General features: G+C 40.3%; 1 protein-coding gene across 2 annotated transcripts in view; it reads right to left on the reverse strand.

Annotated features, from left to right (window-relative positions):
* LOC107267858 (cerebellar degeneration-related protein 2) overlaps positions 1-12,709 on the reverse strand; it is a 41,839-nt gene that overhangs the window by 20,219 nt on the left and 8,911 nt on the right. Inside the window, exons 1-2 of one of the 2 annotated variants that reach the window (XM_015740026.2) lie at positions 7,779-8,391; positions 7,483-7,671 (exon numbers count right to left, since the gene is read on the reverse strand). The exons of the other annotated variant lie outside the window; for it this stretch is intronic. Coding sequence (XP_015595512.1) covers positions 7,483-7,561 — 79 coding nt within the window. The 5' untranslated portion in view covers positions 7,562-7,671; positions 7,779-8,391. Of the gene's footprint in view, positions 1-7,482; positions 7,672-7,778; positions 8,392-12,709 lie in introns of those variants that run through there. 2 annotated transcript variants of the gene reach the window in all.

A 12,709-nucleotide genomic window follows, 5' to 3' on the forward strand; every position in this document is an offset into this window, starting at 1 on the left:
TTGTCAACTTTTGAATTGCGTCACTGATTATCGATCTATATCATTGTGAATGACTGATTGATATTTCACTTGAAATTTGAGTCACTCGATCACTTGCAAGATCATTGTGACATTTTCGAAAATGTGTGATCATTCGTGTTTCCCGCGAAAACTTTGGTCCACGTGTTTAAAAAAAAAATACAAACAAAGTATGTCAAATGATACGATCGATACGTGATAAATGAATCGCGTCGACCGTTTCAATTATTATTGATTGTTACAACGTACTGCGTAGTTAGTATAGTTAATATTGTGACCTAGAAATTATAAAAGCACGCTCTCAGCTGCTACTTGGTATTTTGTAATACGCGATTGCGCAATACTCCTACAACGGTATCTCGTGGAAGTGGAATTGAAATTCGTACGTGAAGCTGAGGAGAAATTAAGTGGGAAAGAAAAAAAAAACACAAGCAATAGAGGCATCGAGACGCGCGATACATGAAAAACGGGCATCTCCGTGTTAAATTAGACGAATAAAATATTTCTACTGACCCACATTGCACGAGCCGTGAGACATGGACGCGACTGGTTCCCTGGACACATAACTGGGAATTCCTCGTACGCGTGGAACTTTCGCGCATTTAAATTACAACAGCGAGTGGCGAACGTCCGCGGAAGAAAAATATCCGACGAGGATAGGGCACGTGAAAAAAAAAAAAGTTTCATTGACAAGAGAGAAATGAAAATTATAAAAATTAATTAGAAAGTCGATAGAATCGAATTTATTAATTTTGAATTTTTTTCTTACATTTTTTCCCACTATATCGTCCGGTTGAAAATATTGTCTTAGAATACCCAAGGTTGTACGGCTGTGATTCTCAACAGCAATTACGGAATTGCTACGACGATTAACGTTAATTAGGTAAGGCCGCTCAGAGCGGCATTCTCGGATAAGATACGTGCGACATAACCAAGGCGTAATACGTTAAAGTTCCTCGACTAACTTCAGAGACGTGGTATGCGATGGAAATATCGATTAAATTGGACGATCGAGTAATATCGAACGATAACCACAATTTCGTCAATAATAAAAATCATACGGTACCCCGGAATAACGTAGTAACGATAATATGGAGTATGGCAAATAATATTAAAAAAAATATAATTCGAGTAAGTAAAAAGAAAAATTAAGAAATAAATCCAAACGTGCATTTCGTATTTATAAAAAATGGAAAATTCGTATCCAGCGCGTGTCGATATTGCCGTTTGAATAATGCCGCCATTTCCTTGGATCTGAACGGAGCTGCTTTCCCATGGGAGAATCGTGAAACGCAATGTAATGGATTTCGCTTATCGGATATAGGACTTCCGTATTAGGTTGATGAAAAGAATGCCCGATGGCATTGTACTGTACGTTATAGAAAGCGTCTGAGCGTTACTGTACGTTATAATGGCATGATTAAATATATCAACAACCTTGTATATATATATAGACCTGGCATAGATCAATTCTCACGGGGTTCTTTCCCGTAGGATGTGGGAGGGTCACGATTCGACTCCGTCGTCGAACACGCCATAATCTTTGGCCCCGACTAGCGAGTCTGGCATAGAATTGTTGGTAAATAAATTCGCAGCCGATGCCCGACGACTGCGAGTCATGCTCCTTCGGGTATTAGGCACGAAGGAAAGGCGAATTGTTTCTCGCGCTCCATTTACGGCTTGAATACTTTAAATAACATACGAGTACAGGATGGACTAATCGCTGATGAGACCTAAGAAACTTTTAATCCGTATCATAGGCCACGTGTCTCATAGGCCGTCGCAGAAATGTTTCTATGCATTGCCAACATTTATTATTACGCGATTCAAATATTTGTCAATATTAAAAAAAAAAATTAAAACAAGTAGGAGGAAGGTGGTGTCGAATGAAATACAAAAGAATTAAATTTTGATTAACGTTACCGATGACTTACGAAATTTTCTTTGCAATTTTTTTTATAACTTTTTTCGTAAAACAACAATACAGCTTATCAGGCAGTTATAATAATTTATTTACTACCAATAATGGATGACAGATTAAATGATTTTATTTCATTCGATATCGTGTTTTAACTGACACCGGTCTCCCCTAATACGGATAGATTGGACAAATTAGAATTTCTTGCGTTTGAATTTACCGCCCTGGTACTTACGCCATTTTCATAATTCCGTATGTTGACTGGATTATAAAATCGATAGATTATAGATACAGAGAATGTAGTATATCTAGATCGTTAACATGAATATATGTATACAACGGTTAATTTTATCCGGCAGAAACAGTGATTAAAGCGATAACAGGTTAACCTGGAGAAACAGTAAAAGGCAACGATGATATCGATACTGACAATGTTATAAATAAGACGACGGGAATCGTAGAGCAACTGGGTAAGGAACAGCAGTTGTGAACAAGTTATCCTAACGAGGGAAAACTTAAAAAAAAATGTCTGCACCACAGTGATAATACCTGATTAATTCAAGCAGTTTGCTCTAACAGGAAATTCGTTTATATATACAGCGAAACATATCGTTGACATTAATCCCGGTAAGAATGAAAAATTCATATAAATTCAAAGCCGCGGGTTTTCTCTTTCAGCAAAACCGGCTCTGCAAGACCTCAGAATATTGTCGTATAGAGAATAAAAATGTTTCCTTGTCCTTACAAAAGAACTGGAGATCCTATGCGCCCCGTATACACATACGCACAAACTGCTACAAGAGTTTGCTTACCGGCATAGAAAATACTTTGTTCCGCGTCTTCCTTCCGACAGTTTAGTTTTCAGTTTACGCGGTGGCGCCCTTGCGGAATACAATGGTACTACGGAGACAGACGTCTGGCCATCCGTCGTATACATCGTGTAACGAGATCCCGTGTAATACGACTCAAGCGGAAAAGTTCTCGGCTCGCGTGTTGCGCGATACTGCCGATAGATTTACACTTGAGACAACACGTGTTTCTTTTGCTGTTAATGCACTGTGAATAGCTATACGAATAAATACGTGATACAATAAGACATGAAGTTTTAGATAAATCGTCATTTCATAAGACGTTATCGAAGAGGTTCGTACAAGAGCTGTAGGATGCGGAAATATCGACGAAGAAAAATTATACTAAATAAACTCGCCGTGAATTTTTATGCGAGGTGACACAGATACCAATGATCTTTAGAGTTCAATTATTTTAAATTTATACAAGGTTCAAGATCACAAGAAAGGGAATTAACATTCGTTATAAAATCAGCAATTCTTTTATCCTGCTATTCAAAACGATGGCGGACCGTCGTAGGATTGATTAAATAGTACGAGACTGCAGTTCAAGAGTGAAGAGGGGTGCGGACTATGCAGACGGGGTGTAGAGGGTGGCAGCCAGGGTACTGGAAAGTATCGACCCGGCGCACACTGCTACCATCTACGAGACAAAATAGACGGGACGCCTCGAAAGCTGTCAACGTTCGTGTTCGTTCTTAAGGGGTTAGTGGCAGTAAGAAATTTCGAAAAAAATTATTTCTGGATTTTCGCATCTTCTTAAAGTACATCTTGAAGTTATGTTTTGTAAGTTTTAGGTTAATCTGAGCAAAATCGACCGGCTCGACCACCCTTGGACTCTTGACGTGCTCCAACAATTTTGTAGCTTGACGGACGTGCCACGGTTTCTGAATAGCAAACCATAGGATTGTAAAATAAATGAATACAGGTCATCGCTGAAAAGATATTTAAAAAAGAGCCGTAAAGCAAGAAGACTTCTGAAACGCAAAGCCTGGTAAATCCTACAGACTTAACACTGTCTGGTGACGGTACACGGAAGAAGCGTGGGTTAACTTCTTTATAAGTCGTGGCTTCCATTATAGGATACTACACGAGGAAAGTGATTGATAAATGTAAAATGCGCTTATTGCGAAACCTGCGAAGTTTGGCAGAAGATACGAAACACATAGAAATTTAAAAAGTGGATGCAGATCCACGAATCGGAATGGCCTTCGAACCACGATGGATCGTCAAGAAAAATGGAGGTTGATGCGATGGTAGAAATATTTAAGCGTTCGGAGAAACCGCACGGTGCGAAAGGTATCGCAACTGCTATTGACAATGGCGACTCAAAAACGTACACTGGTACAGTAAATACGTAATGGTGATGATCCTGTGAATGAAAATGCATCGGGCATTTTCAAAAACGTATAGGGAGAAGACTGCACGAATGCAGAAAAAAACATAAAAGACTCGAAGGAAAAGGAAAGTTAACGTGAAAGCTCATGGAAGAACTGACCGTACTTTATGGATTGGCAATTCGACGAGAGCGTCGCCCGCTTAGAGGAACATGAGAGATGCTCTATTCCTACGGATGACGTTCTACTACTACAGCACGACGAACGAGAATCCGATTCGCATAAAATGCCCAAGCGGAACTGACTTGTGGTGCTCCTATCGACGCGGCTATGCCAACGGAGAACTCCAAACTTACAAGCATGATTATCAGCCTCTGTCTCATTTTGAATATGTGATGCCATATATTTTGGAATATTGAAACATTTAAAGACATAGGCGTATGCTGTTTTAAAAACTAAATTCTTAAAAAATACTTATTTTTTTCCCCCTCCTGACTGCCCGTAACCCCTCAATTCTCACCCTCCGTAAAACCCCATAAACTGTCATCCCTAATATGCAACTTCCTTACCGTTAATTCTCAACCCTAATAAAAACGTCCTCTCACCGTTTTACTCAATACTATCTGCTTTATATTTTCCAAAAATTCCTAATCTCGAGACCCCCTAAAAGATCCATACCCTTGACCAATGTTTTCCGTTGCTTCGAAACTAGGCTTTTCCCGCTTTTTCAACCCCTATACTCTCTACCACTTCCAAACCACATAAGAGAACAAGCATCCCTCGGCCCAACCGAGTAATCTGAACTTCGTGAGAGCAACGCATCTCACAGGTATACTTGTGAATTCAACGTTGATTATCGTTATACGAAGAATCACCATTCCCAGAACATCGTGAACAAGTCAATAATTTTTTTTTATCAATATCCCGACACATTTAACACAGCTGAATATCATAATGACGTTCCGATGACTGATGACTAATTGAAGGCTACGCCATTGTCTTTAACGACGTTTCATAGCGTCTCTTCCTTTCTCCGTGGTCATGCAAGACATTCACCAGGGCGCGCGCATCCCTCGCGATACAACTACCTAGTCTCCCAGCGACATCTTGAAAATTCTAAGGTTCCTCGTGTTGCGCGAGAGTAGACCAGTGGGTCAGTGCCGGGTACGATCTTGACCCGTGAGAGATCAGAGGTGAAAATATATAAAAGACAAATCCACGTATTATCAGGAAGAATCAAAATTGCTAAAAATATTTAAACACCAAAACTCAGCTGTTTATCCAAAAAGTATGTCAACGATAACAATTCACGTTAAACTTCATGTGAAGGTAATAAGATTTTACGTATCAAGTAAAAGAGACAGGGTTGATCCACGTCTTATCCCATCGTGCCCCTTTCGACCGCGAGAAACTCGACCGTTTGACTTTCTGGCGCACGCCATTTTCTTTTACGGTAAAATTACCATTTCTCTCGGCAACGTAAAAAAAAAAAAAAAAAACATTTCTTCGCTCAGATAACAGCCACGGAGTCATGATCGAACGAGATTGCAAGAGTGTTCGCTGTATGCGCGAATCGGTATTACTTCCTCTTAAAAGATTCGATCTGTTCACTTTGACCTCGCAGCCTCGGAGCCTACTTTCTATGAGAGCAACGCAGCAGCATCTCGATGTACCGTGATCATCGGACGAGATGGATTACGAGTGAAACAAAAAAGTTACAGATAGGAATAAAAGAAATTCATGAAGACTTAACCGAAAACCCTATTTTCGATTACCTAAGTCTCGACCCGCAGTGACAACTTCGAGGAATCGATATATCTCGATTCTTTTACTCGCGATTCTCGAAGCGTTTGAAAAACGAACCTGTAGAGGACCGAGAAGATCAGCGGTGACGACGAAATATCACGGATATCAAGCCGATTACTATTTTGTATAGTCATGAAACACTGACTAGAGAACGTAGGTTCGATGTTAGTGGTTGTGAGAAAAAAAAAATTGGACGATCCCAACGAGATATTTTACCGTACATAAATGCATGGAATATAGTGAGTCCATTTGCTGCTGTGTATTGTTTGTCGATCAAGGAAGGAACGGACAACAGGAAAGATCATTAAAATGTCGGCAAAAAAGGACAAAATTTATGGTAGACAAATGGTCTTTAACGGTGTATGTACATATATAGTATAAGTAATAATGCTTCAGGGTCAAATTAAGTGAACACCGTTATGGACCGTCGCGCCACGTAATTTCTATCGTTATCCTTTCATTTCAGTAATTTACCTCGATATGAAATAAGGTGTTCCCGTGGCACGGTAAATCCGCTCTTTTAACCCTTTCGCTAGGACGGTCCGCGCCGCGCACGGTGTCACGTAGAACGAGGCACCGCGCCAAAAGTTTAAACAATCTACACATTGCGCACGTATATTAGTGCATAGCGGGCGTTTTGTGGTGGGTGACTATAATCACCCGTCGTATCGAAAGGGTTAAAAAGCATGAAACATTCATCCACAAGACAGATAAGAATACATTTTTAATTTCTGATAACAGCCTTCGGTAATTGAAAACAGCTGACTGGTCACGTGATTGTTATCGATATCATAACACGGAAAAGTACATCCGTAACATAGGGTGAAAATAACATAAAAACTAAATATATTTGCAGAAAAAAATATTGAAGAATCCCGTCATGACTTAAAAAAAATTAACAAGTCAATGTTGACTTCCACTTTGGAAAAAAAAAATCATTTTTTCATAAAGACAATTAATTATTTCAATCAGGCAAATAACCTTGTCTGACCAAACATCGTGACGTAGCCGAGTGTACTACTGTAGTCAAACGATTAAATTGTCCTTCGACGATTGTCAATGCATTCAATGTAAACCAGGTGCCTGGAACATGGAGAATTGTGACACCGAGTAGAGAACAATGGCGAGCATAGATTATCTCAACAAGATAGAACGGAACGAGACGACTTTGAATTGGCAACAGCCGATAAAAGTGAGTCTCGAGTCACGGTACACGTGCCTGCATTATCGATCGGTACGGAAAGACGTACCGGAGGCTTCGCGTCGCTTTCCTGCCTGCTACGAATTCTCTGGAGCGCAATAAAGTACACACAAGACCGAGCTGCAATTATAAGCAGAAAAAGTGATGCCTAGCTAAGAGAAAAACAATAGATAACGTAACCAAAGAAAAAGTATCGAATGAACAAAGTCGAGCGATAGGGTCTTTTATGACAAATATAAATACTTCTTACTGAAATCACCGGACTCCTATTTAACTACCCCATTATTTATGTATATTTTCTCAAAATAAATTATTACTATTAGCAAGGAACACAAACACAGAGTGAAAGCTTACCCTGAAGCATGTTGTGATCAGCTTCCTCGTCGACAAGGCACCGAACACCGGTACCAATCGTAGAAGTAATAAGACTCATGGTTACGGATAGATAATACGTAAAAAAAAAAATCGACCTTTAAGTCAACTGCGTTCCGTCGCAAAGAACGGATGGGGCCGCCTGGCCCGCGCCCAGGGTCCTACCACGATCTGCAAATGGGACTCACAGTTAAATCATGTACGACCGTCCGATCCACCTATCTTGTATATCTGAATGTAACGTATAACCTATAATTCGTAATAAAATTGAGCAGTACCGTAAAATTGTGTCCTTCGAGACTTGAGTTTCACAAGACTCGTAGACAAAACAAACGATGGCTTCCCAGGCGACGGGTACAGGCGGCCGTCACGCAGTGAATAATAGTCGAGCGGCTTAAGACCCAGTCGACATTGACGCGACGTATAATAAATCGAACACAAGGATTGTAACAAGTTTAATGAAGGATCTGCACGTTAAGTTCGTCACTGCCACTGCCACTGCCACTGCCACCAGACGAGACGGGTTCGGTCGACCCTCCCGTTACAAGCGGATTGTCGATGCATGACTCGAGCGAGCAAAAGCGAGTCTCTTCGCGACGATCAATAACTGGCGTCTGCGCCTTGTTCTACACCAACAGTAATGTATGTGCATACATACAAGTCTAGCGTTGTTCCTCGCGATAACGTATTAGGCGTTCCTTGACGTTAAGCCAAGTCGCGCCAATCTTACGCCATGACGATCAACACTTCGTACGGAATTCGCTTTACGGACTATAATAACGGACAGACAGACGGTGTCTCCCGCTACCGGACACAATGCATTATGGCCGACCGCGAATCGTTCATTTCTACTTCGAGTCTTGTTAGCCTTGTCAGTCCGTTGTCTTGCCTCACCTTGCGTTACCCACTTTTACCCTAGAGCGAAGAGCCTTCGCTAAGAATTGACGAAACGCCGAGGGCGCCACCGGTCGGACGGGAGAATTTACGAGGTTTTAAAATACTTTCGTAACAATTCTTTCTTTCCTTGCATACATTCACCTATTACGCGTGGTACAACTGATACTCAGCAGTGATTCGCACGAAAATTATATTATCACAATCCCTGCCTCCCTCGGGTACAAACCAATGTTTTGTTCCACACGGCAAAGCTGGATACTGATAACTGGCTTAGACGTGGAATACGTTAGAAATTCGTTTTCATTCAAATTCACATATTTTAACTTTTTTTTTCTTAACTAACGCCTACAATCTTATTTACTTTTCAGGCTTATCAAATACATAATCATAATAATTTTGAATTCCCTTTTTAACAAAAAAAAAATATTTTTGCCTTAATTCATTCCATGATTCAAAACAGCTTCCAATTGATTTCCTCCAATCTCAATTATCCAACCCCACGGACCAGGAGTAATTTTCGTCTATACAATCATCCAATATTTCAAATCAGCGCGTGTTTTAATTTGCGATGAGAAAGTCATCGAAGCACGAAGAAGGTAGTTACCCAGGAGACACCCCGCGCCCTAATGAATAATAGACGGCAATTAAGAGTTCCTTGATCGAGTAAGAACGAGGCTAGGCCGCAAGGTGGATGTTTTCTTATATAGTATATACATACATACACATAATAGAAAAAGCCTCGTGCACATAGCATTGTTGCCCATTCACTTCCCCTCTCTCAAACGTGTCGCAACCAGTCGTAATTTTTCACCTAGGAGAATTTACAACCTCATAACACAGAAGAATGTCCGATCTAAGGATACGCCCAAGATCGCGTACGCTATTGTAATGAAATTATTCGGCACGGTTCGTTTAGTATGCGGAAGATGAGCTACGGAACGTAGACAGTGGTTCTCAAAGTGGCTCCTGCGAACCAAAAGAGGTAACGTACGACATTTATGACAGAGGATCAACGGACTTTACATTATTTTGAAACCAGCGATTATCAGTCATCAGTACAGGACACGCGTCGCATACAAAACTAAAGGTCTGTTCAATGGCAGGCTCGAATCGAAAAGGTCGTAAAAACCTGTTAGGCATGTCGATGCTCCATTCCCCAAAAAGTCATGCCCCGTTTGACGTTGGCCAATCACATTTTTCAAATTAAACCAGCTGAACGGAAGATTCCGTATAAGTATTAGGCTCGTTCCGTGTTTTGTCACTGTAAAAGATCAATTAAGTAAAGTGACACTTATCACGTTAAAGCTACCATGAAACTGTTTCATAGTTACCGTAACCCGTTACCACTTTAAGAACGTTAACCAAACTTTCCATGGAGATTCGAACGGTCATAAAAAAATGTTGTTTTTTTTTTTTACCAAAAAAATATACTCCCATAACGATTCTCACTTGACTTCCTTGTATTAGGATCAAATTCAAAATTGTATTTTTTGACACGACCAAAAGCCCATTTTCAATATTTCATGAATCGCTCATCCAATTTCAGCTTTGTTACACTCAGACGCGTGTGTAAAAAAATCAATTTTACTTGTCCAGCAAAAAAAAAATATAAATCCTGAAAAATCATACGATTACATTCAAGCTACCTTAACGTAAGAAGTTACAGTGCAACGAATAACAAAGTTAATCTAAAGCATTGTTACCGCAACGTTACACTGTCGCAGCGAGAAAACTCGCGTGAAAATGAAGCTTAAAGTGAAAGAGCAAGAAACCCTATAGTAATAATCCTCCCGCTTATCAACGTATAATCTTCATAGTCGCTGAACCCCGGTCCAAAGATAATAAAACTCGTACAGCCAAGACCTGGCTGCCAGCCAAGAGGATAAGCCCAAGCTTGAGAAACGTAGTCTTAACAGTTTCTTAAAAATTCGAAGGTTATCAAACGACTTAAATATCCATCGGTCAAGGTCCCGACAGTGAAACCGAGTACAGTCCCACAAATAATTTTCCCGCCCAACTAAATTTGTACTGCAATTGATTTTACCTGAGATACCGGTATTAACCTTCATTAAAATCAACATACCGTACTATCGTATACCAATATACGCATAAACAGAATCGTTGCGTAAAATTTTTACGAACTTCTCGAAGCAACGACTGTTCGACCATTAGATACTTTCCCTTATAAAATTTTTCATTCAATGTAAGACGTTACCTTTCGTTTGTTTCGTAACAGCACTTATGGACCCATCACGAGCTGCCTGTCAGCTATCCGCATAGCGTGCTTGGTTAGGTGCGTTAAATGCAGCTTTGACGTTCGGGAACACTCGGCGATCTTCGTGAGGAGCCGATTGTGTGTACACTCGACTAGAATAAGACTCGGTGACAAACGAGGAAGGAATTTTTTTTAATAAATTCCAATATTTGGTACCTCCCCCTTTTTCCCCCGCCCCACCATGGGCCACACGTCTCATAAGCGAAAGCTGTTTCGAAGACGATAGCGTGTAAGTGACGACTGGGTCATCGTGTAATGATAAAAATGACGTGTTCCTCGGGGTAAGACCGAAGCGTGTCCGTAGATTTGTTCTTCGGATGTCACAGTTACTTTACGCTTTCGAATTCTAATGTATTCAGGTATATTTGCGAGGTTCGTCCGCTGGAAATAAATATAAAGAGAAAATGAAATCGGGCTCGTTTACGTACATGATTATGCTTGATGCGAACGATACAGGTTTTTGATCGTTATAGGGAAATGATGACACGGTTTACGCGTGGCAATCAAGACTAATGATAATGGTGGAGAAAATTCGTAAGGCTTGTACGTATACATATAAGAATTTTTAGGGATACCGAGTGAGTGCGAAAAAAGAAGCAAAAAAAAAAAAACCGGCCAGCGTTACTCGTGCGAAATTGTCCTCTTCTTTTCGGTCTACTTTCGCTTGATTTCGCAGGAAGTGGCTAACGCGCGTTCGTTCAAGATCTCGTTCGCGGAGAAGACATATTATGTATAAGTTACTTTATAACAGTCCAAGGGCCAAGACAGTGAGACAACGCTATATGCAAACGTGATAAGACAAAATCCGTCATTCTGAAAAAAAAAATTCAAAAAAAAAAATACCATCCAATCGGTCGTACACCTTACGTACAGTTATGGCCAGCCGAACCCATGCAATAATTAAGAAATACTCAGTGATCTCAAAATAAAATTTCATTCCGATATCTTCGTACGTAACGTGTTTGAGGTTATCTGAAACAAGGTTCGAGCGAAGCTTAGAAGGCGCGCTTCCCAATGAGAGCTGCGCGCGCAGCACGTACGAATAATTATTATAGATCCCGACGACTAGTCAGCTTTCTAATAGCCAATTATCAATGAATCCATCTGTACCACTGATTACGAGTTCGAATCGAGTAAGAAGACAGTCGGAACGCTGGTCCATGGCTCCCTGTGCAGATAATGTACACGCAGCTGTAGGACTAAGCGCTTAAAACCTAACCTCTAACGAGCATCAAGGCGATGTACGTGAATCGTGATTATTTAGGTGGGAAACGAATTTCACGGTTTTCATGCTTCGACTATTTCAATTATGCATCGCGCAAGAGGACCCGTGCGAATCTAATGGCTGAGCCTGAGATGTACGCAGGAGACGATTAAATTTATAAATTATACGTTCGATGCTATTTCATTAATTATTGGAGTCACGATGAATATTTAACATTTAAATCATCGACGATTTTGGCAAATGACTTGCGCGAACATGAATTTAAGTGTCAAAAGTCGAAAGTAAAAAAGGCACAATTCTTTCCTTTTCATATTCTCGTATATATATATATATACGTTGTATATACAACACGCGATTACTTATAGAAAAAATTAATTATTCATTAATTACCCGTTGACGGCTGTCACTCTCATTAATTGCGGATACCCATATAGCTAGGGTACCTCGCAATTAAATATATGTATATAGAAAGGCACTGCTGCTCCCGTTTTCACTGTTACCGATAAAGACGATGCCCGCGAGCATTGTGTCGTTATGACTAATACGTAGTACCAGACAACAAATAAAGTTCTCAACGTGTCATCCATTCACCCATTTCTCTGCAGCCTTGTCACGCGTAACGTTATTTATTGCCAAATCCATATCTAGCTCCATATACATCACGTACGATGTTGACTGGAAGTCCTAACCGAAGAATTTCACATTAATTAACGTCACGAGTATCCCATTTAATTGAATTCATCTAAAATTCACAACCGAACCCCCGAATCCGATGAGAAACGCGTGTTATTCAATAAAAGTGATCCAAATTT

Source organism: Cephus cinctus, unplaced genomic scaffold (genome assembly GCF_000341935.2).
Source record: "Cephus cinctus unplaced genomic scaffold, Ccin1 Ccin1_scaffold0029, whole genome shotgun sequence".
NCBI classification, from domain to species: domain Eukaryota; kingdom Metazoa; phylum Arthropoda; class Insecta; order Hymenoptera; family Cephidae; genus Cephus; species Cephus cinctus.